Genomic DNA, 24047 nt, shown 5'->3' with positions numbered 1-24047 from the left:
GGACACTGAACCTATTTAATTTACTATTACAAATCCAATCTACATTTAATTAGATTAGGTGCTGGACACTGAACCTATTTAATTTACTATTCCAACTCTAATCTACATTTAATTGGGGTAGGTGCTGGACACTAAACCTATTTAATTTACTATTCCAACTCCAATCTACATTTAATTAGGGTAGGTGCTGGACACTGAACCTATTTAATTTACTATTCCAACTCCAATCTCCATTTAATTGGGGTAGGTGCTGGACACTAAACCTATTTAATTTACTATTCCAACTCCAATCTTTATTTAATTGGGTTAGGTGCTGGACACTAAACCTATTTAATATAATATTCCATCTCCAATCTGCATTTAAGTAGGGTAGTTGCTGGACACTAAACCTATTTAATTTACTATTCAAACTCCAATATCCATTTAATTAGGGTAGATGCTGGACACTGAACCTATTTATTAAATACAAATTAAAATTCTATAGAATAATTATTTATAAATATATTAATGTATTTTACAAATACTTTTTAATAATTTAACTATTTTTTTACGAAATTTGCTATATTGAAAAACAAATCACACATAATCATAACATCAACATAATTAAAATCTAGTAAAAATTTGAAATTATAATTATACATTAAATAATTAAAATATTTCTCAAAATTAAAAAATGTAATATTTATCTAAGCACTCTCCACCCTTATCCCCTATAAAACCAACATCCCACTCATAAAATGTTTAAACAAATGTAACATATTACAATTAAAATTCTTTTTTTTTAATTAAAAAAAAAAGTATTTCAAATTGTAATGTTTTAAAAGCGACCCCCCCCCCTTATCCACTATAAACCCAACATCCCGCTCCTAAAATTTGAAATTAAATTTTTATTTTGAAATTTCACATTCCTATTTCAATTTAATAATTTTTTTAAATGTTTCTATTTAATTTAAATATTTTTAAAACACTCCCCACCCCTTATCCCCTATAAACCCAACATCCTGCTCCTAAAATTTGAAATTACATTTTTAATTTCAAATTTCAAATTCCTATTTCAATGTAATATTTTTTAAATTTTTCTATTTAATTTAAATATTTTTAAAACACTACCCACCCTTATCCCTATAAACCCAGCATCCCACTCCTAAAATTTTAAATTTAAAACAATTTTCAAATTTCAAATAAATATTTCAATTTTCTAAATTTTTAAAAACATATTCCATAATTTAAATATTTTTAAAACACTCCCCACTCTTATCCCCTATTAACCCAACATCCCGCTCCTAAAATATTAAATTTAAAAGACAATTTAAATTTCCAATAAATATTTCAATTTTCTAAATTTTTGAAAATATTTTTCAGAATTTTATTTTTTTTAAAACACTCCCCACCCTTAGCCCCCTATAAACCCAACATCCCACTCCTAAAATTTTGAATAAAATTACAAAATTTCAAATTTCAAAAAAATATTTAAATTTTCTAAATTTTTATAAACATTTTCCATAATTTACCTTTTTTTAAAACACTCCCCACCCTTATCCCCTATAAACCCAACATCCCACTCCTAAAAATTTTAATTAAATCAAAAATGTCAATTTTCTAATTCACATTTCTATTTAATACATTTTCAAAAAACATAATTTTACTTTATATATTTTTAAAACACTCCCCACCCTTATCCCCTATAAACCCAACATCCCGCTCCTAAAAATGTATAATACATTACTAAACTTTTAAAAAGTAATATAAAAAATTATTTCTAAACAATTAAACATCTCTAATTTATAAAACATAAAACAACGATATTTTGACATTTCGATATTTTATATATCGATATTTCTTATCTCGACATTACTTGACTCGATATAATAAACAATAGATCAAAACAATATTTTTTACTATGATATTTACAACATCAACATTTCTTACCTTCGATATTTGGAACTCGATATTACTGCAAGTCGACATCAGTGACTCGATATTTTGACTCTGTACCCAGCGGGCTATCGCCAAAAGTTGTGTGATTATTGCTGGATTTCCAGCGATAATCGCACAATTGGCAGCTTGCACTCTGAATTTTGTCGCTTTGGAGATAAGCGTTGCTGATAGCATGCTATCTCTGCGATAAAATTCAGAGTTGGACGGCGATAATTATCCTCACACTAAGGGGCTTTGCATATGCAAATGTTCGGGGGTACCATAGGTACCCCCCCTGTTCTCCCCCTAAACCGGCATGCAGGGGGGCAGCTGCAGCAAACACCGCCTGCCTTTCCGTGGCTGCATTGCCGCTGCAGAAAGGCACCTATACGTGGCCATTGTAATATGGCTGGCGGTGTCCATTGGACACCGCTACCATATTATTCCATTACCGCCTTGCGACCGCGGTGGTAAAGCTGCGGACGGTATTTCCGTCCGCCGCGCTCCCCCCGCCATCCTAATACGGCAGGTGGGAATCCAGGCATAGGTGTCGGGCGTAGGCATGGGCGGAAAATCCGTTCCGCTCGCGGATTTTGCGGATTTTCGGGAAATCCGCAATCCGCGAGATTCGCGAATCTCCCGCAAAATCCGCAAATCCGCGAGCAGCGGATTTTGCTCGCACTGCTCGCACTGTTCGCGTGAGTTCGCGCCCCGCGAATAAGTGCAAAATTGCAGAAATACGATCTTAGCAAAACTGAAAGTAACTACTTACCAGGTTCAAAAGTTCAGGCTCATCATTAGTAGCCATTTCCTGTAGTGCTTCCTGAGGGGCCCCTCCAGAGTTCAGTTGCCAGTTGAAACTATTATGTGACCCTGCTCTGAACCTCAGAATAGTTACACATATGCCACAAAGGTCCTGAATTACAGCTAAGGGAGACAAGCAGGAGCCAGGCTGGAAGTTAAAATCCATTAATCAGCCCCTAATTCATTATTGTCAGTTGGGGCAGGGCAGGTGTTGTAACTAATTTTGCAACAATGAAAGCACTTAGCAAGTGCAAAAGATCACTAATCAGGGCGCACTAAGGAAGCAGGTGCCAGCTAAAAAAATATTCTGTGACACATTAATCAGCCCCAAATTAATTCAGGTCACTTGAGGCAGGGAAGGTGTGCTTTGCTTTGCCGAAAATAATGTACACTGGACAACCAGAGGGTGTGGTGATGAAACAGAGGGTGGCATGGGTGGGCCAGAGGGTGGCATGAGTAGTCAGAGAATGGCAGTGGTGACAGAGAGTGGCAGTGATGAAGAAGAGTGTCCCAAACAGGCTGGACACGTAGAAACAACAAGTTCGCAAAACTTGCGACCCGACAGGTAAGTTCGCAAATTGCGAAATTGTAAAAACCCTCGCGAACTGGCAGAAACACGGGCGAACACAAAAAAAAAATCCGCAAATTCGCGGGAATTCGCGGATTTTGCGGATTGCGAATCCGCAAATCCGCAAAATTCGCGAACGCGAGATCCGCAAAATTCGCTCATGCTTAGTCGGGCGGATTGCCTCTGCTAGGCCGGCGGTGGCTACCGCCAGCCTGGCGGAGGCAATCCGCCCGACATCGTAATGGACCCCTAAGAGCACTGAGCGATAATTATCGCCGGCCCTCACTGATATGCCCCTAACCTCTCCCAGTCCCACCACATGGCCCAGGGGTAAGGAAAGCTACTGAGGCAGATGTCTGCCAACCACACCGATGGAGCAAAGTCAACGTTAAGTGGAGGGGACGGCCTAGCACTGGCAAATAGTTATAATCTCGATCTGGGTTGCCTGTTGGCTGGATGAGAAAATACTATGTTTCCCAGGCTAGAGGGGAACACTAAGGGTCTATCCCCTCAAATGTCACCTTATTCACCAATAAGCAAATAGGTATTTTAGTTAACACAAGTGTCAAAATGTCCTGGGGAGTCGCTGGGTCTCAAAGCCATTTTCTCTAATGCAAGAATATATTATTTAGATGAGCTGGTAAAAAAACATAGGTTTCAACGCCATATGGTGCTGAACATGTCAAGGCGAATTAACCTGAAGTTTTATCTCAGGTGGAGCATATATTTTTTCTGCTGCTAAGGTGTAATGTTAATAAACGACAATGGGTAACACAGTGGACCTCTTTGCATCTTTTTATCCTCAACTAGAATGCTACCATGTTTTGTCGCAATAGATCTATAAAGTTCTAAAAAAGCTTTGCCTTAGACTACAATCCTGTATATAGAGAAGTGTGATCATTTTCAGGCACTCGCCACGACATGGAGAGTGCTCCCACGATTTCTACCCTGCCTTTTTGATTATAAAAATACAACATCCAGCATTCTTTTAGAATTTTGCTAGGTGAAGGTGTTATTTTCATACATTGAGGACAAATGGGTTTCCTTACTGTAGAAGATGCTACCATTCTCAGCCACAACTCAAAGATAGCGAAGGAACATCTCACCAGCCTGCCATCAGAGTTAGGGCAATGAATATCTTTGTAAAGGAAGCAAAAGACTACATCTGGTGCTTGAGACACATGGAACTTGGAAAAGCAGCTAAACTGCATACTATGGTACCTCATATGTGCCGGAACTACTTACTCTCCAAATAGCTTCAGAAAGGATAACACTATAAATTACATTATATTCATGTGGGTCCAAAAAACTTCTCAATTAGATCACATTTTTTGCATAAAAAGACAATGTTTTTAGCTTTGTTCATGTTGTTGGAACTATAGGAGGACCTGCATCACTTATACAAAACAGAGTGCCCATACCTGGTCTCTGCAAGGGATCCTCCAAACACTCATTCGCATGTTCGAAATTGATGGCGGGAGCCAGTAGCTCCTGTACCTGAGATGGCTGTCCATGGATAGTCGACTTCCCCCCCCCTTTATTTATGGTATTGCAAGCACATGATACATGATTCTGCAATAGTACAATTTACAGTCCGGTTCATCAGACACAAAAGTATAGAATACTTGTACAGAAAAAAAACACTGGGTTAAACAAGCATTTCATTAGTAAACTTCTCATTTTCTGTTCTTGTACAGCGCATCTACATTTACAAGGTCAGCATAACATCTTGCGCAGTCTTCTCCAAAAGTAACATAGCTCTATGTAACACATTTCCAAGGGGAGTGTGACGTATGCATGTTCAACTGACTACCCTTGCCGTTTCTGCAGCAGTATCTCTCATTGTTACGTTATCATCCAGTCCTGCTAGAAATGCTTGGTAAGGGCACCATATTTGCCAAGGGCGACTCTGTGGTGGGAGCAGCTCTTGATAGGTGTCTGATTGTGTATTGCAGTGAGCCATATCAGCGTGCCATTCCTTAAGCACTGATAGTGGACCTCGATCCAAGAGCATTGCGTTTCTTCGTCTTGCTAATAACAAGCCAATGGCCACTAGGCACCTCACATTTTGCTGTATCCCCATGTCGAAACCCCAACAATGCCCCAAGTGGGGTCAATTCTAATGTTATCCCTGTAATAGACTCAAGTTAGTTAAATACGGACTTCCAGAAGTCTCCTACTCCCAGGCTGTGTGCGCAAAGTTTGCCTCTGCTGTACCACAGTGTTGATAGTTAGGAGTATCCCGCAGCCCGTAGTGGTATAATCGGACTGGCGTGTAGTATACCATGTTAATGTATTTAAAGTGTATCAATCTATGCCTTCTATTTAAAGAAACCATTTATATCACAGAACAACTATATTGTCATTGCTTATCACTCATAGATTTTCCTAGGTCACTTTGCCGCACACTTCTGGCCTTGGACACTTCATGTTGACGGGCTTCTTGCGCTTATGCATATAGTCTAGCCGCTAAGTGATTGGGAGTAGACCTGTGGATGAGATGTAGGCGCCGGCATTTCTGAGGGCTCTAGAATTTCCTCCCCAAGCAAGCTGCGGAGTGCATACTGCACCTTATAATAGTAGAACTGTTGAAGGCCCATGGAATTGTCGGATCGCATTCTCACGTCATCTCATTTATGCATGGTCCCATCAGTAAAAAAGTCACCCATAACATGGATTACCGGAGCTGACAGTTCTGTCCGCACTCAGCACACCACTTTCCCTTCCTGTAGGGAACTGTGTGCACCAGCTTATTGTGGACTGTTGTGTTTAATAGTTCTAAGAATCTGTACTTGTGGGTTAATGCCCCAAATAGCACCTGTAGAAAAGAGAAAAGGAAGCAACCGGGTTGCACTCTATAAGCAAAATGATCAAAAATTCAATATAAGAAGTTGCGATTCAATAAATATACAGTTGTGTGCAACAGGAAAAAGGCCCTGCAAGCCTTTGTTAATACTGTATAGGTATTCGCCAGATGATTATCTGGAACACCTGATGCACTGCTCAGGTCACTCAATGCGAGTGTACAAGGATAAGCGTTGATTAATGTAATAATTTTAACAAGTGAATCAATATTTAACCGCAGTGGAAAAACACACAATGTAATGAACAACGTAGAGTCTTCAGGCTTTGAATTGAATGTCTTTATAGTAAATCATAAAGTTCAAGGATGATGTTCGAAATTCACAAAATCCAGACGTAGAATATTCAAACAGGTCTTCAATTATATCTCAGAATAAAAATCCCAATGCATTTCTGGCTTCAATGGTAGCCCTTCGTCAGGGTAATCTATGGAAACAATATGATACAATGTGGGATATGTGGCAGCTGCAAACAGTCATGTTCTTACAGTGGGGTGAGGATACAGCTATGGTAGTGAAACTGTAAAATGCTTCAGCCAAAGAAAGAAAGAAAGGAAAGTCAGTCGTAACTATGGAGAATATCTACAGTGTACCACAGGGAGAGAAAAAAATGAAAATCCTTCAGTGAGATGCGAGGGAGAACAGGTGAAAAGTGACAGGGCCAAAGGTAACGTGGAACGCGTGAGGATACACCACAGGTGTTGGGCAAATGAAACATGCACATGAGAAAAGTGAATGGCTCCTACCGATACGAGCAAAACGCTTGTAGAAACTTCATGTACACGAAGTGTCAGCCGCCGAGCGGCATGGTGTTGAGGGAAACTATGGTAAAAACTAAAAAATAACGTCATTCGAAAATCGGGAAAGTAAATGCCAGTGAGAGATGTAAACAGAGCTGGGGACTTACCAATCGCTATGATAAGTGAACAGGACACGTAATAAATGATTAGAAATGTGGCGTCCTGAAATACAATGAAAACCGCAATGTAGAAAGGTAGTGATATTGTGAACGATAATGCGCAGAAAGAGAGATTCCAAAAATAAACTCACCGGTGTAAAGCTTCCGAAGCTTTACACCGGTGAGTTTATTCTCCACTAGCAGGACAATCACAGTGTACACAAAGAATCAAGGTAGGGAGCCGAGAATTGGTAGTGCAAGCGGGGGGGGGGTCCCAATCTCTCACCTCACAGTGCTGTATTCAAGCAGCGTGGCCGGTGACCAAATTCCACTCTCAGCTTCTGACGCTTTCCCAGGTAGCATAGTCGGTGCAGTATTGGGTACCCACAAGCCGATCATGTCTAACACTGACCCTGGAGTTGGGGCCACAGGCCCACTTACAACAGTGAGAGCAGTCCACAGCACCCTGTAGCACATGTGAGAGCAAGAACCGACAATTCAGCCAAACGCACTAGCTCTCTGGCCGCACAGCTCCCCACTTTCCGACTGCGACAAATCAGCCTCACCCTTTCACAGCTGCAGGCAGAGTCGCTGGCCGCAGCATTCCGCAACAACACCCTCCATCAGGCCCGGCCTCCCTTCACCAGTCAGGGGCTTTGCATTATCCCCCAGATGCATCAAGGCCAGATTCTGCAAATTCAAAATTGCAAAAAATACTGAATCGCAATTTAGAATTCGCAGAATAGGATGCATCAAGAAAAGCGATAAAAAAAAAAACGAATCGCAGTCGGCCGCAATTGCCGATTACGATTTTCGCTAAATTGTACAAAAATCTCAGAATAGCCCGTTTCCCATGTTGAAATTGCGATTTTGCAATTACCGAAATCGCAAATTGCGATCTCGCTAATTGCGAGATCGCAAAAACGGGAAGTCGCATTTCGAGCACAATGATGACATCACAACCATAGAAGTAGACAGTTCCCTCACTCATTCTGAACGCAGAGCCTGAGAGTGGAAGAAGCACAGCACAGAGCTCCACCAGACACATCCTGCAGCACCACAACAGGACACACTCACCAAACCAGAATATCCCAGGAAGCAGCAGGAAGCAGTGCACCTGGCAGAAAACGCAAAATAACATTTTCTGAGCAGGAGTTGGAGTTCCTCATCGAGGATGTAAGCAGGGACCATGACAGGCTGTTTGGCAAGGAATCACAGAAGGTGCCTGAAGCCGACAAGAGGCACATTTGGCAGCGCATCCGGTCCAAGGTGAACTCTGTTGGAGTGACCCAGCGCTCCATTGATGAGCTGAAGAAGAGGTGGTATGACCTCAGAGATCGTGCCAAAGAGCGCATTGCTGAGAAGCTGGGGGAGCAACATGCCATGGGAGGAGGCGACCCCACAGTTGTGCCCAACACTCCACTTGAAGACCTGGTGGAGGACACACTCAACCCTGCAGCCTGCGTGGGGGTCACCCGGCTGGACACCTCCCGACTCACCCAACAATCCCAAGGTAAGTGCCATGCAACTGCGACCCCGTCCCCTAACAATGCCCACGCCTCCAGAGCTAGCCATTTGATAACCCCAGTAATGCAGGCCATGCACATCTGAAATGCCATATTGCATTGTGGGACCTGTAGTGTGACAATAGTTTCCCGATAGCCACACATAGCCAGACCTGTCAAGTGAAACATATCCCTAAAGCCAGTCAGGGAATGCAAGCCTGCATGCATGTTGCAACATCCCATGTGCAAGATACATATCATTAATCATGCACCCATTTATATCACAGGTGCTGCAGGACAACCCAGCACAGACAGCGAGGCACTCCAGATTGAGGAGAACCCTGAGGACACCGAGGTAGAGGGCCATCCTGCCCCACGACCTGGACCATCACAACCACCAGCACCAGTACCAACACCTCCCTATGCGGACAGGGCCACCCCTGCAGCCACAGGAGGACAGCAACCATCCCATGTGACACCCATGGCAGTGATACAGGCCACTCCACCACCCAGGAGGCAGACACGTCGCACAGCCACTGTGCGTTCGCAGTCCAGCGGACTGATGAGGCATCAGTGCAACGTGTCAACACGCGCTGGCAGGGGGGAACATGTCCAAGATCCTGGGCTGGGCATAGAACACCGGATGCTAGCTGTCCACCAAAAGCAGGCACGGCACGTGGCAGCCATGCAGATGCAGCTTTATAAGACAGCGCGCAATGTGAGCCAGCTCACGGAAAGCGTGCAGGTGCTGACGGCTGCTGTCAGGGAGAACAGCCAAATCATGGTGTCACAGCAGGACATCACCAGCTGCTGACCCGGCTGTCAGCATACACCAGATCAAACCATCTGATTGGTAATGCGACCTCCCAACTTTCGTGCTGGTCCCTGGCTATGCTATGCAAATTCAGATGGTACAATGCTGCCAGGATGACGCCAGGGCGTTGGAACAGGTCACAACAGCTGTCCAGAATCAGCAGGCGTGTGGCCATGGCCATGCGGGGGGGGGATGATGCCAGTAAAGGCACATCAAGTCTCAGCAGCCTGTCCGTACAGGTGGAAACCGTACGCCGCCGCAGCACCAGGCCCAGTGCAGCATCACGGGCCAATACTGGCGAGGAGGATGTGGAGAGGCAACTGGGTGCGTCTGGCCGGAGGCGCCAGTGATTTTATGTACCATAGCAGCAGTGCCATGCTGATAAGACAAGCACGCCTGCTTCGCTATCATGGGGTTGTATGAGGAAATACAGTTGTCATGTATTGTGAAAAAAGAATTTAAAGAAATATAATTGTGCAAAAAACAATAAGAATTTATTTCAAACGTAAATCCGACTCATGTCATTATTTCATTTGGCATGCATGAGTGCAGTGTTGTGTGAGGGGCATGGGTGCACTAGAAATAGTTCATTGTGATTGGGTTGCGGCGCCTGTGTCCTTCTGCAGGATTCTGCCCGTGTGCATGATGCACATGTGCAGGTGGGCGGTTGTCCCCCTCCTACTCACTGCCAGAGATCTCCACAGGTATGCTCCACTTGGTAGCAATATTGTGGAGTATGGCACACACGGCCACGATGCGGCAGCAGACCTCAGGCTGGTATTTGAGGGCCCCACCAGTCTAATGTAGGATGCAGAATCGGCTCTTTAACAGGCAAAATGTCAGTTCAAATCAATTTCTAGTGCAAATGTGTGCAGCATTGTAACGCCGTTGCTGTGGTGTGGCAGGGTTGAGGTATGGGGTGAGGAGGTACTCATGGAGGCCATAGGCGCTGTCACCTGAAAGGAGCAGAGGGTCAGTGCCTGTTATGCGCAGCTACATGGTCTCGACGTACTGTATGTGGGCATGTGTACTTACCTAGGAGGTGTCCTTCGCCATAGTCACCCCTGGCCAAGCGGGTGTGTATGCCACTGTGCCGGAAGATGAAGGAATCATGCGTGCTCCCCGGGTTTTGGTCCACTATGTCAGGGATGTATGACGTTACAACGCATGCTTTTACCACGCATGCCTTTACAACGCAGTTTTTACAACGCATGGCTTTACAACGCATAGTGCTTTGGGGCTCTGGATAGTGAATAGTTTAATTTACTATTCCAACTCCAGTCCCCGTGGATAGTAGGGAAGGTGTTGGATAGTAAATTAAACCTATTCCCTATCCTAGAGCGCCCCCCCAGCGCAATGCGTTGTAATGGTTTGTGTTGTAAAAGTTGCGTCGTAAAGGCACTGCGTGGTAAAAATTGCGTTGTAAAGGATGTTTCCCCTATGTCAGTGATGATTGTCTTTGCATTGCAGACCATCTGGATGTTCAGTGAGTGGTAGGACTTGCGGTTCCGGTACATGTACTCTGTCTCATCGGGTGGGCAGATGTGGATGTGGGTACAGTTAATGCATCCAATTACATGGGGAAATTGTGCAATGTTGTAGAATTGAAGCTTTGTTTGACTTAAGTCCTGTTGGTTGTTTCGGAAGGTTATGTAATGGTGTATCCGGTTCAGCATGGCATCCAGGAAACTCCGTAGGGAGCGGGACAGTGTGCTCTTGGAGATCCCCCTGCATATGCAACTATCCCCTGGAAGCTTCCAGAGGCCCAGGAGGTGCAGGCAGCACAGGACCTGGACATGGGTGGGAACGGCATTGGTCCTCCGTGTTGGGTGCTGCATCAGTGGGTCAAGGTCATTGATGAGCTTCTTAATCATTGCCCCATTCAGTCTTTATTTCGAGTAGATCTCCTCATCACACTGGCCCAGGAGTGTTATCCGCAGCCGGAAGATGCCCTCCTGAATTCATCGTTGGTTCCGGGCTGCACGCTGAAACCTCAGCCGCCTTGCCACGATGTATAGACCTGGCATTGTGAATGTCCTCATGCTCCTAATGTGTCTCCTTAAGTGCGTTTGTTTTGCCCCGCCTATTTTTACAGTTAAAAAATTTTTTCCCTCAAATTGAACTTCATCGTTACACCCTGGTTTGACTTCTCCTTAAATAGCGCCTCGCTAATAGCGATTTGGGGGTTTTCCACTAATTGCGATTTTTGATGAATTGGATTTGCGAATATTTTGTGAGTTCGCTAATTATTTCGCAGAATCAGTGGAACATCGCTATTACAGAATCGCAAAGGGGGTTCCACGTTGATTCTGCAAATTTAATTGCGATCTCGCAAAATATTTTTTGCGAATTCGCAATTTGGTTGGTTTTTCAATCATGAATTGCGGGAACAGAATTGCGATTGCAGTAGCAGTTTCGTAACTATTGCGATCGCGATTTTGGTTGATGAATCTATCCCTATGCTCCAGAAGCACCACCGCCCTTGGAAGCACAGCACAGCCGTCAGTAATGCCTACGCAGCTGACAGGTGTCCAGGCGGTCCTCGGCCCAGCGCCCTCCGACCAGGCCTCAGTAGTTACTAGGCCGCGGGTCCGATTTCCGGAGTACAGAGCATCACGCTTCAATTGAGCGCATTATGAGGTATGCTTGGCCTAGAGATACTAAGGGGTTGGTCTGGCTAAGCTTCATGTAGAATATACACCAGGATCTTGACAATATAGAATCATATATTTATATATTAGATGTGCTGGCATAGCTTTTTTATTTTTAATAAAATCAGCTCTTTTTGTCAAATTGTACCCAGATACACGAAATACAGTGAAAGTACTGGATATGAAAAAAAAAATACATATTAAGTTGAAGATGGTATGAAGGGCCTAAAAGTAATTACTAAAGGGTTAAGGCAGAATTTGAAAACTAACAGAAATGAGGGGCCAGCCAAGACTAGTGGAAGAAGGCAACTTTTAGGACACAAAAGGTACATGAAATGATGGCATACAGCAGCTTTGTCAGTAGACAAGTGTAGAAAGTGGATATGAGGGTAAAGCAACGAGCTAACAAGCACAGTAGTCAGAGCAAGGGCAAATGAGTGTGGATGAGTAATTTGGTTACAGAATGTTATACAGGATTCAATTGTGTGAAGAGAAAAAAGATGACAATGGCAGATTTTGAAATGTGTATGACATGTGAGGGGAAAATATAAGAGCAGGGAAAATATACAAACCAAGATTTCATGCAGAGGTAGTGAGTTCAGAGTAGTATGGAGGACAGAAGATGGGAGCGGGGCATAAGGAATGGCGAACATGAAATGAAAGAATTCCAGCTTGGGAACGATTAATGTGGCTAGGAGGAAATCACCAGCACTTTCAAGCAGAAAACAAGCATTGGCAAAGTCAGTAGTTCTCGCCTACGCAAAAGCTATTGGTTTTGTAGCTGTTTTGTTTGGCCATCTTGTAGAGTTTTGGGGAATGATGTGGCCAACACTAACTTCATTATAGCACTTTTTTTCTTCACTTTTATCTATGCTGCACAGCAGCTGTTCTGCTCTATAACATGGCTAAAGCCTGTTGACATACCCAAAAGCTCTTGTATAGGCGAGACCTATTGGCTTTGCCAATACTTGTTTTAGAGGTGTGCCTGTCACATCAAAAGCAAAACTGACGTGTTTTGTTTCCTCTTTCGCAAAACAAACAAACCCCAAAGAGGACAAAGGGCCACATGTATCATGCATTTTTGAGGTAGCAAACTGCTCAATCGGGCACGCAGCCCAGGTACTGTGAGAGTAAAGTGTTGCATTTACAATCTAAAGTGAACTGAGCTATTTATACAATTTTAAAGACTCATCTTGATTACAGTATTGTGGATTTTTGTTGTTTGGTCTTGTGTTAAGTCTAGTAAAGATTGCTTACTTTTCTAGAGTGGTGTGGTGTCCATTTGTAGTGTTTTCACTGTATTACTGTATGTGTTCACGAATGCTTTACACACTGCCTCTGAGATAAGCCAGCCTGCTCGTGCTACCAAGGGCGTGAGCAGGGGTTATTTAGGAGTGTGGCCCCCTTACCCTGACTAGAAGCAAGGGTCCCTTTTTGGACAAATGTGTATATCATTGGCAACTAAAGACCCCCATTCCTAACAAGCTGCACTAAGCATGCGGATTAAAATAATCGGAATGAGTAACGGGTTGAAAAATCTGATTTATAAAAAGGAATAGAGAAACAAGTGAGGCTTGGAAGAAGTGTGTCAGTGGTGCCTGGATTCCGCCCCTGATTTTTATGTAGCCAATGCTCTGGCAGATCACAGCTGAAAGCATAGAGCTGGTTTTCTGTGCACAAAGTGGAGTAGGCTTGACCTTTCTCTGATCCCGTACTTAGTGCAGAAGTGGCTTGGATTTGAAATCCAGGGTAAGCAGCAGCTGATTGCTCTTGCTGTTTGAGGTCGTGGAGCAGAAAGGTGCCTGAGTCCTTGACCCTTGCACACCAAGCAGTCAAGCAAACGTGGCAAGGGGCAATGCACCAGGTCGGACCCGCCCTCCAAAGCTAATCTGCTGTCGAAGCATAGGTCCCAAGGTCATAGGAAATGTGCAGTTGGGAGCGCTTCTAATGTGGCCTAATCTAAACCCTGGAAAGAAGGTCTTGTAACCCTCTAGCCTCTCACTGCAGATCTATTGCCTGGACTACGCTGAAACAGGCCCCAATAACCAACATTGGAGGTGGGCAGAATTGGGGGGGTAGAAAAAGAACGGACAGCAGGCAGCAGAAGGAGAGTGGGATGGACAAACAGCACAGGAAATCGTTTGGCAATCAAGACCACGGATGGTGGGAGGGAGACAGAGCAACCAAGGACGCTTAGCTCAGAAGGGCACCTATAAACAAATGAATCAGTACTTGGTTCATGCTCAATCAAAAGTAGATAAGTGAAACTGGATGTGATTCCCGGACGCAATAACGAAAAGCAAGATAATAAAGTGACAGTGAAGGCAACCAATGGTAAGTAATGAATGAGTTAAAAGTCCCTCTGAAGAGTTTTAGTTTTATTCAGACATAATATATTGTCAAAAAGAGATAGCGTATGAGCGCTAACTGCAAACTCAACTTAAACAGAAAGACCACCATGAAAAGACTGTATAAACAGGATTTGGGAAAAAGGAGGGCGGAAGTTATTTGATGGTCAGCATACAAATTAATATGAAAGTCTAACAAAGAAATTATGGAAAAAAGAGAGGATGCAGAGGGGGTAGATAAAACGAAACCTGAGGACTCCAATATAGATGAGAGAGGGACAGAAGAAAAGAAGAATGTACAGAATCAGATCAGTTGGACAGGTAGGAGGATAGCCACCTGTGAGCAGTTCCCAGACTATATAGTGAGGAACGAGCATGCTTAATTATAAAATGATGAACTGTGTCAAAAGCAGAGCTGAGGTCAAGCAGAAAAAGAATAAACATTGGAAGTTTATCATCATACCAGTGCTAAGGTTTAGTGACTAATCCAATATGTTTTAATTTCTACACAGTTTCATCCCTGAGCGGGCTATAGTAGCTCTGAACAACCTTCATGATATCAAATTTGATGCCTTTGTTGGATCCCACAACAAAGTCAAGTAGCAGACAGGAGTTCATCAGAAACGGGCACCATAATATTCCAAGGAGATGCGATACAGAAACAAAGAGTGTCGACATGGGACCTTCATTCTTGTGACAAAAAGGCACTTTGTTATAAGTTGTAATAATAATAAAAATGGCTTTACATTTGTCTTCTTATTACTTGAAACTAAACAGGACATTTTACATGACTTAGTTTCCAAACAGTTATGCTCTGTATAACAAATGTCTTTTAATAAATGTATATGTTTAATTGGCTAAAGGATACTGAGTGTCTAGAATTTGTATTGAGTGCCCTGACTGTGGACAATTAAGGTGCAGACTTAGCATGTACATGAGCACTTGCAACAATGTACTCCCTTCCAACATCAAATGACTTTCGAAAAGGAGCATTGACCAGTTCTTTCTTGAGATCCATGAAAGCCTGATCTTGTTCTACCCTCCATAAGAACTCATTGTTCTTTCTCAACAACTTACGTAAACACTCAACTTTGGCAGCATAGTTACTGATGAATCCATAGTAATACTCTGTAAGGCCCAGAAATGGCAATTGTTCCTTAGTCTTTGGAACCCTGGCATCCTCAACAGCTTTAACATGATTTTGTTTAGGCTTAATTCCATTCCTAGCGATGCTGTGTCCCAAGTTTTCCACCTCATCACAATTCAATTTACATTTAGATACTGTTAGAGTCAAACCTTTTTGCCGCAATCTTTGAAGTGCACCCCTTAAATTAGTAAGATGTTCTTCCTCATTTTTTCCATAGACCAAAATGTTGATTTGAAATGCAAGGGCCCTCCAGGCACCTCCTAACATTTTCTTCATCAATCTCTGAAAAACAGATGCTGCTCTGGCCAGCCCGAAGTGCATTCTGCAGAACTGAAACAATCCTTCTGGGGTAACAAATGCAGTTAAATGGCACGATTCTTCCTGTAATATCTGATGATATGCTCTGGCCAAATCTAATGTGGAGAAAATTGTCTCCCCAGCCAGAGTGGAAACAAGCTCATGCAAATTTAAACAAGCATTTGCAATGCAATAGGTCTCGCATTAGGAAATTTTGAGCTATTGGTATTGTAAATGACACATTTTTTATTTATGTGTTGGTTTTGGAAATTAATAGCTGTGTCATTTACAATGCCAATAGTTTTAACTTTCGCAAATGTGACACCTATAGCATTTGTAATGCAATATGTGTTGTATTTACGTGACTTAGATGTATTGATATTACAAATAACAATGGCTTTTATTTTTTTAAATAATTAATTCTTAAAAGTTATTGAAATTTATAATGGTAATAGCTTAAACTTTTGTAAATGACTTTTGTGAAGATTATGTTCAGTGTATTTTATTGTGACGAAAATACAAGAACAGAATTGAAATATTAACATCTTTTTGTGACATTTGTAATAAAGCTTGAAATATTGAGAGAACATATTTGAACCAGTTGTTGTTGAATGGTTGTACAGATTGATGCTGTGGTGGCGACGAGTGATGCTGTGGCATTCAGTGATGCTGTAGTAGAGCATAGTGATGTTGTGGTGCCCCTGAGTGATGCTGTGGTGGTGCTGAGTGATGCTGTGGTGATGCGATAGATAGAGTTAGGGCGATAGATAGAGTGAGGGCGATCGTTAAAAGCGTGCACTTACGTCTGGTGGTGTGTGTGTGAATGGTGAAATTGTGCACTGACGGCTGGTGGTGTGGGTATGCCTGGTGAAAGCGTGCAGTGACGGCTGGTGGTGTGGCGTGCCCGGTGAAAGTGTGCCCTGATCGCTGATGGTGTGTGTGTGTGTGCCTGGTGAAAGTGTGTACTATGTCTGTTGGTGTGTGCCCGGTGAAAGCGTGCACTGATGGCTGGTGGTGTTTGTGTGTGGTGAAAGCGTGTACTGATGAGTGATGGTGTCTGCGTGGTGAAAGTGTGCTCTGACGGTTTGGTTTTCAGTGTAGTTGTGTGTGTGTTTGTTTGTGTGGTCTATGTGGTTGTTGGTGTGTGTGTGGTTGTGTTTGTGTGTGGTTGTGTTTGTGGTTGTGTTTGTGGTGTTGTGTGTGTGGGTGTGTGTGTGGTTGCACTGTAAGGCATTCGCGAGCGTAGCAGTGCTAGAGATCACACCTTTCAGTGAGAGGCTTTGGAGTAGAGGTGTGCCTGAAAAAAACTCATAAACGCCAGATTGCAGCATAATGTGTACTAAAATAGATCTGCCTAACAAAAGTGTGTAAAAGACAATACATAAAAAAAGCAGTTGCAGCAAAAACGTCTGTCATTTTCCTGAGTGCAAACAGGTGAGTGCTCAATGTACAGAGCCTCAGAAATGTAATTTGATATTACAAGCGCCGACCGATGTGGATTAACAGTACAGACAGATTTTAAATAAATATTTTGGGAGTCCCTTGGAGTCTTATAAACAGAGGATTTGGATGACGGCTGGCCCGCCCCCGCCCCCCTCCTCCCCAGCCTACTTTTGACAATAGAAAGGCATTGCCTGTCGCCTTAGCATTGGGAACCCGTTTGGGTACAAGTTGCAATAACCCGTTTAGAAGACCAGCAGCGATCCCTATACAAAGAGGTCACGGTATTTTGAGACGACTAGAGGACAGAGATGCATGGCCTTGAAAAAGCCAGTACAGTGAGTGACGCATCCCTTCTGCTGAGTCGTTTCTAGTGAACAGGCAAAGATAAGAGTCACAGAATGCTAATCCCTAATAAGGAGAAAGGGCTGCGGCTCGAGCGTGACAGCCATAAATCTGTGTGGGAAAATCAAAGCCGGAAACAATAACAACAAAAACGCATTTGCAATGCAATAGGTCTTGCATTCACATGATTTTGAGCTATTGGCATTGTAAATGACAATGCCTTCTATTTATGTTTTGGGTTTTTAAAACATAAATAGAAGGCATTGTTATGTACAATTCTAATAGCTTAAAAACACAATAAACCTCACCATCTATACCAACAGAAAGTGCGCTTTAGATATATCAGGTGGAAGAGCAAACACTCTGAATGGCGCAGATGAAAGCACCTTAGAATGGACCTGCTGTAGATCTTTACGTTTTAACCTGCTGGTGATATGTTCATAGCCTATTGAGAAAGCTCAGTGGGCAGCCAATCAAAAGCAGCCACACATGTCGACTTCGCTCTTTTCAAGAAACTAGGAGATGCTTGGACTTTGCTTCCCGATGTGGGTACAAGATATGTGTACGGTGTAGGTAAAGGCTCCGAAGCCTTGTTTATTGGCCCTGTTTCAGCAAAGACAGTGACCGACGTTTCTTGGAGAAACCCCAGCTTTGGAATGCATTCTAGGGTGCATGCACATTCTTGATTGGTCTACCAGTTTCTATAGCTTGCCTTATTGTTAGTAGTATCCATTCTGTCGTAGCCCACACAACAACCACCGACACGCAGGCCAACACTAGAACCTAACATTACTACCAACACGCCCACCTCACTCCCTCACCACAACAATACAGGTCTAACCAAGAATGCATGCTACCAAACAGCAACCCCTGTTTGACGGCTTTCTCAATTCACTTCCTACTATGCTTAAAAACGTATTTAATCCATACACCCATTTAATTCTGTCCCCTTTGGTTTTGCTCTGTGACAGGAACACCACAATGGATCCCAAAGCCTAGACCACACTCAATTGTTATCCAATTAGCATTAACCATAAAGTCTAATGACTACCCCATGTCCCACCAAAGACACACCACACCACTAAACAATCATCACACATTCCCATGCAAACCAGTTTAGGAAGTTAAGCAAGATTCTCTACTTACACCTGACTGTGTTGCCAACTTCTGATTTAAAATCTACAAACATGCTTGACAATAACGTTTGGAGATCACGCTACACTTCCAATCATAAGACTTCGCCGATCATTGAGAACTGATCTAAGGATGTCATAGTGAAATCCACATGACACTTGATCTTACCCTGAACACAACCTCATGCAGACCAACAGATCTCTAAAACATAAAGTGGGCATGGGGGAGAGAGAGGTATAAGAAAAGCGTCCTACCTCATCCACCCTCACTTTCTATGCATATCATCATTCCTAAGGCATCTACACCCGGACTAGCATTTTATTTATTACTGTTTATGAGATGATTTTAGTTAAAAAAAAGGTAGGGTCCAAATTTAACACCTTTTTTCCTTTTCCCCTTTTCCCCACTTGAGAATCATGGACTGCCTCACAAACGTCTGTCAGTGAATGGCTACCTGTTCCCTGCTGGTAAACTATTTCAAAACCAAAACTATCAACTCAATGACAAATCAGAACACACAAATGTGCCAATTCTGTTTGGTTCTCCCCCGACACTTTCACCCTTGCACACTCAGCTAGAAACCAGGGTATACATTTCAAGAGGCCTGACCTTTAAAACCTTTTGTCACCTCTCTACCACCGCTCCTAGAGAACTCCTCATCTGCACACCCTATTACATATGGTCAAAATACGAGTTGGTCATACAGTTCAAAGCAAATTGGACTACTTCAGCAGCCTACACGCTTACCTTTCCCAAGTCCCTGCTCCTTCCTCTGGAAACAGTTCTAAAGTCTGCAAAAGGAATTCTCTCTAACCTACCTTAGCATACCTCAAGATCAAGTTATGTAACTGACCCGGTGGCTTGTTCAGACTTTTTTGTTCATCCAGCAAGAGCACACCGACCAGTGTTTAATTTGTAAAAAAAGAAGTGCCGGTGCTCAAATGTTTTCATAGGAGGCCACCACCCCCTTTCCTGGCTCCACCCACATCCTCCATTGGCTCGACCCACTTTTACCTTTGGCTCCAGTGATATGCACCCCGTAATGTGACCTAGATAAGGACTGATGGAGCAAAATAGGCTAATAATGCTAATAAGTCAAAAACAATAGAGGCTTTGTGCTTCGCACATCCTGAAATCAAATATTTGCCTATTATCACAACATTTGGTCAAGCATGAAAGCCAGGATTGACCCCAGATTCTCCACTTTCACACTCAGCAATTCACCAATTATAATTAGATGTGTATTTATTTCTGTCATCAAAGGTTAACTCTTTATCCCTAATACAAGGGGGCATACAATTAGTGCAGAGGTGACAAGAGGAATCCGCATTTTATTTTATTTTTTCAGTTGTATATGGTGTGAACCCTATCGTGGCTAGACAGAGGAGCACTTCACAACAGTAGACACGGACTACATTGCACTTTTATCCAGGCACATCCAGATATGCTAGTATTCAATGGGTGCTGCTAAATCCAGGTATTTGAACCTGCTTCCTTATGTCTCTCCCTGGCCTTTGCCTCCAGTGCAAGCTCCTATGGCTTGTTTTTCATCAGACTTTGTCCCTGAACATGACTGAGAAAGGCAGAAAATGGAACGAAAGAGAAAGCTAGTAAAGCAGAGGCCAAGGGAGGAAGTAGAAATGAAAAAGAACTTCAAGAGCGAGGGGATTAATAGACAGGGGCAGAAATAGGCATTTAGTGGAATTAAAACAAGGCTGCCTTGGTGTTTGTCGAACCCGGCTCTTAAGAAAAACGTTAGGCCCTACAAATTCAACGTTATACTGGTGTTATTTGGTGCAGCCAAGTCACCTCCTACATTACTGCAGTGAAGTCAGGCTCTCACGTACAAACCGTTTGGAAAGCTTTAAAATAGCACAAACTGCACGCCTCACCATCCCAGCCTGGGCATTGCAACTTTTAAAACTGTCCAGTGATGCACATATTTGCATATAATCTTTCGAAATGGGACTCATTTACATAATGAATGGCTGTCCTCTATGCCTGGCAGGGTCCAGCCATGAGCAGCCCTGCTTTAGAACCTGTGAAGCAGGCACGCTCAGGAATGCTTAGTGACATGGGCACCTGTCCCTGTGCCTTAACCTTGTGCACAGACAGGGCAGGAGCAGAGCCCCACAGTGGTCGAGTAGGGGGGTATGTTCCTGCACTCGGGTTAGAGGCTACGCTGGGCACGAGGTGTTGTCTCAGTGACAGTCCCTCTGTGCACACTGCTCTCTCTTCGAAGTTCTGACCCCTCCCTGTGCCCCGGACGGTGCCTACCATCCCTGAACAGCTGGAGAGGAGGGATAGAACAGAGCAGGCCCTAGAGGAAGTTCCACAAGGGCATACTAAACGAGGGAGACCCTTAAGGGGCATCGATTATGAGGTCAATAAGTAATACAAAATGAGTAAGAGGAAAACCTCCCAAGAGGGGCCAAGTGGAGAGTATGTGAGTGAGGACTCCGAGGAAAGGCCCGGAGGAATAACGAAGGGCTCTGGTGGTAGACAGAGGGTGTGATAAAAGGGGCACTGGAGAGGAAAGGAGAGTCCAGAGGAAGACTCAAATAGAGGTGCAGTAAGAGAGAGAGAGCGCCCTCGGAGGAAAGAAACCATTACTTTCACTGACGCCCTGCAACTGCTCTGCCCCTCCCCACCCCCTGCACTCGCACCCACAATATATCCCTCATCGTCATGGACAGAGTGAGCCACTGGGGGCCCTAATCTCCCCATCAAAATCCTGTGACTGTGTCACATGGTGTGTAGCCAGGGACCCTGTACTGGGGTCTGTGGTACCTCACAACCTCTGACTCAGTTCAGGTAACCGGGCATCACCACGAGCAAAAAAAAGAAGCATTGGGTTCTTTATCACTTACTGCGATCGGGTACTGCTGGTGGCACTGCCAGCCTTAATTAAGAGTCCTGCTGCGCAGCTGCTTTAAGTCACCCGCCTCGACGTTCTGCTAACGTGCTACTCTTCCATTACAGTGTGTGTGTGCGGGGGCGTGGTCCACCATACGTGAAAGGAAAAAACGTAGGCACGGCACGCACTGCCTGCCTAGGCCCTCTACCCTCAACCAAATGCAGCCCAAATAGTGGCCCGCCCATCAGCAGACACTGAAACGGAAGGCAAGTTTATTTTCATAACTGATGAGATTTATTATCGGTTTCGCTGCACTCTCAGCAGCATTGCACTATCAGCAACGGAAAGACAATGAGACTGTAACAATGTGTGAACAACAATGCAATAAGCCAGCAATCATATTCCATTCACTTTTACAGATGGCGTGCAGACACTGCAGTGATGTAAGTTGGCAGTGTAGACCCGGCCCTGCTTAAAAGGTGCCGGAGCTAAGCACCGGAAAGCTCCGGCACAAATTAAGCACTGACACCGACCCTCACTCACTCTTCACATCTCTCATGATGTTGTTGTCCATCCGTAGCCCGTGCAGCACCCCCGTTGTTTACATCATACCGATAGAGATCTTCTCCGATGTTCATTTGCTTCGAGCTTTTAGAGCCTGGCATGGGATTGGCTAGATGCCTCTCAGCAGGTTGCTAATTGGCTCAAGGGTCCCGCACACTAGCACAGGGTCTATTACTCATCTCCTCCCCGCAGTGGGTGGTTACGATGCACTTTTGGAAGGCGCATACACGAGCCTGCAAGCCTCGAGAGACCGGCCCTTGCGCTGCAGGCAGCCGGAGCGCATGTTTAGCCGCCATGCGGCCAGTGGGCACACAGTCCAACTCCGCCCGCAGCGCCTTCCCTGATGCCATATGCTGCCGTTGAGGAGGATCCTCCTCCCTGCAGACCGGGTGAGTGGGGGATTTATTTATTTATTTATTTAATGCATTTTTGTATAGTGTGCTCTTTAGCCGAAGGTGTCAGAGCGCTTCACAAAAGGAGCAGAACTGATACATGAGCCTTCTTTATTTGTGCAGATGAAGGCACAGTATCAATGTTAATTTCTTGAGCGGAGCCGTCATTGCGGGACGCTCCAACGATAGGGCGAAAGCGAAACTGAATGCTGGTTTGCCTGCTGGACAGGCGCTGTGCGCGTGGCTGGACGTACGCGTCCACATACCACAATCTGGCGTGCCCCGGTCTGTCTCCCTTGAGAGGCATCTCAACGACAATAGGTCTCGAGAGCGAGACCTAAAAAGGATGTCTATCAATCGATATTTTGTTGTGAAGGCTCCTAAGGTCCACACATAGTCTAAGATCTCCAGAATGCTTCAAAACATTAACCACCCCTAGACAGCCTTGATGAAGACTTCATATTTTTAATTACATTCTTGTTACATAAATCCTGTAACATCTCTTTCAACTTCACTTTGTACATTAGAGGAACATTTCGAATTTATGCCTCACTGGAACAGCATTATTCAGTAAAATAATTTTGTGTTGGAACCCGATACATTTCCCTAAATTATCAGTAAAAAGTTTCTGGGAATTCCATCTACATTAATGACACACTAATCATTTTTTGCATCTTCTACTATGTACACAGGTGGAACAGCATAGGTTTTTAATTTCATGCTCAACTATTGCTGATGCGGCCACCCCAAAAATGGGTCCCTGTCAGCAGACACATTCCTTTTTACTAGGATTTTCCCTTTTTTTGAAACAATTATTAGCCCAAAAATAATTCAGGAAATCAATCCTATGTCCAGTATATCCCCCAGGACGCACATCGGAAACAATAATTTCTCACTGAGCCAATTTGACTCCCACAGGGCTTTGCTAATGATACTGTACTACTCACATGACTCCACACTTTTCCCTTTAATGTGCACAAAACACTTTGGAAAACTATTTACCCCTCCATCCCGCACACATAGTATGGCGTTGGGATTTAACTCTTCCTCATATTCATTTGCCACACAATTGACATTCATTTCAGATTTACTCTTCACCAGCCTTCAAAAATGTGCCATTTTCCTACAATGGCTCCAAGTTTTGTCCATTGCAAGGCAACGTTTGGCAACCTTTGAAGTTTCCATGAAAACTACTGCCACATTTTCTCCTTGCCAGTTTTAATGGCATTGACACTAGTAATGGACTCTGGTTTCTTTCTGTTCCCTCAACCATTGCTACTTCTTTGACTGCTCTATACTCTTGACAATACTAATAAAAGCATTCAACATTATCTATGTGCCCACCTAGACCTTTCTTGCACCTTCTTACTTTTAATTTTCATCATTACCTGATTACTTTAAACCTGGTCATACGTTATGGTCTCAAAGGCACATGATGCTGCTTAAGCTGTAAGGACTGACGTATTCTTCAATTATCTCATCAACTTTTTGAGCTCTGGAATAAA

The 24047-nt window shown here is 43.7% G+C and overlaps 1 protein-coding gene across 3 annotated transcripts in view; it reads left to right on the top strand.

Annotated features, from left to right (window-relative positions):
- LOC147727988 (17-beta-hydroxysteroid dehydrogenase 13-like) overlaps window positions 1–16397 on the top strand; it is a 373656-nt gene extending 357259 nt beyond the window's left edge. The window contains exons 7-9 of one of the 3 annotated variants that reach the window (XR_015309355.1): window positions 14879–15553; window positions 15594–16006; window positions 16112–16397. Coding sequence is in view for 1 of the 3 variants with exons in the window: in XM_086961900.1 (XP_086818026.1) it covers window positions 14879–14969 (91 nt within the window). In the remaining 2 variants the exon portion in view is untranslated. Of the gene's footprint in view, window positions 1–14878 lie in introns of all 3 variants that reach the window. The other 2 variants (XR_015309354.1, XM_086961900.1) reach the window with 2 other exon arrangements.
- The last annotated feature ends 7650 nt before the right edge of the window (window positions 16398–24047 follow it).

This window comes from Lissotriton vulgaris, chromosome 3_1 (genome assembly GCF_964263255.1).
Source record: "Lissotriton vulgaris chromosome 3_1, aLisVul1.2, whole genome shotgun sequence".
Lineage (NCBI taxonomy): Eukaryota > Metazoa > Chordata > Amphibia > Caudata > Salamandridae > Lissotriton > Lissotriton vulgaris.
This window is presented reverse-complemented; position numbering and strand designations above follow the sequence as displayed.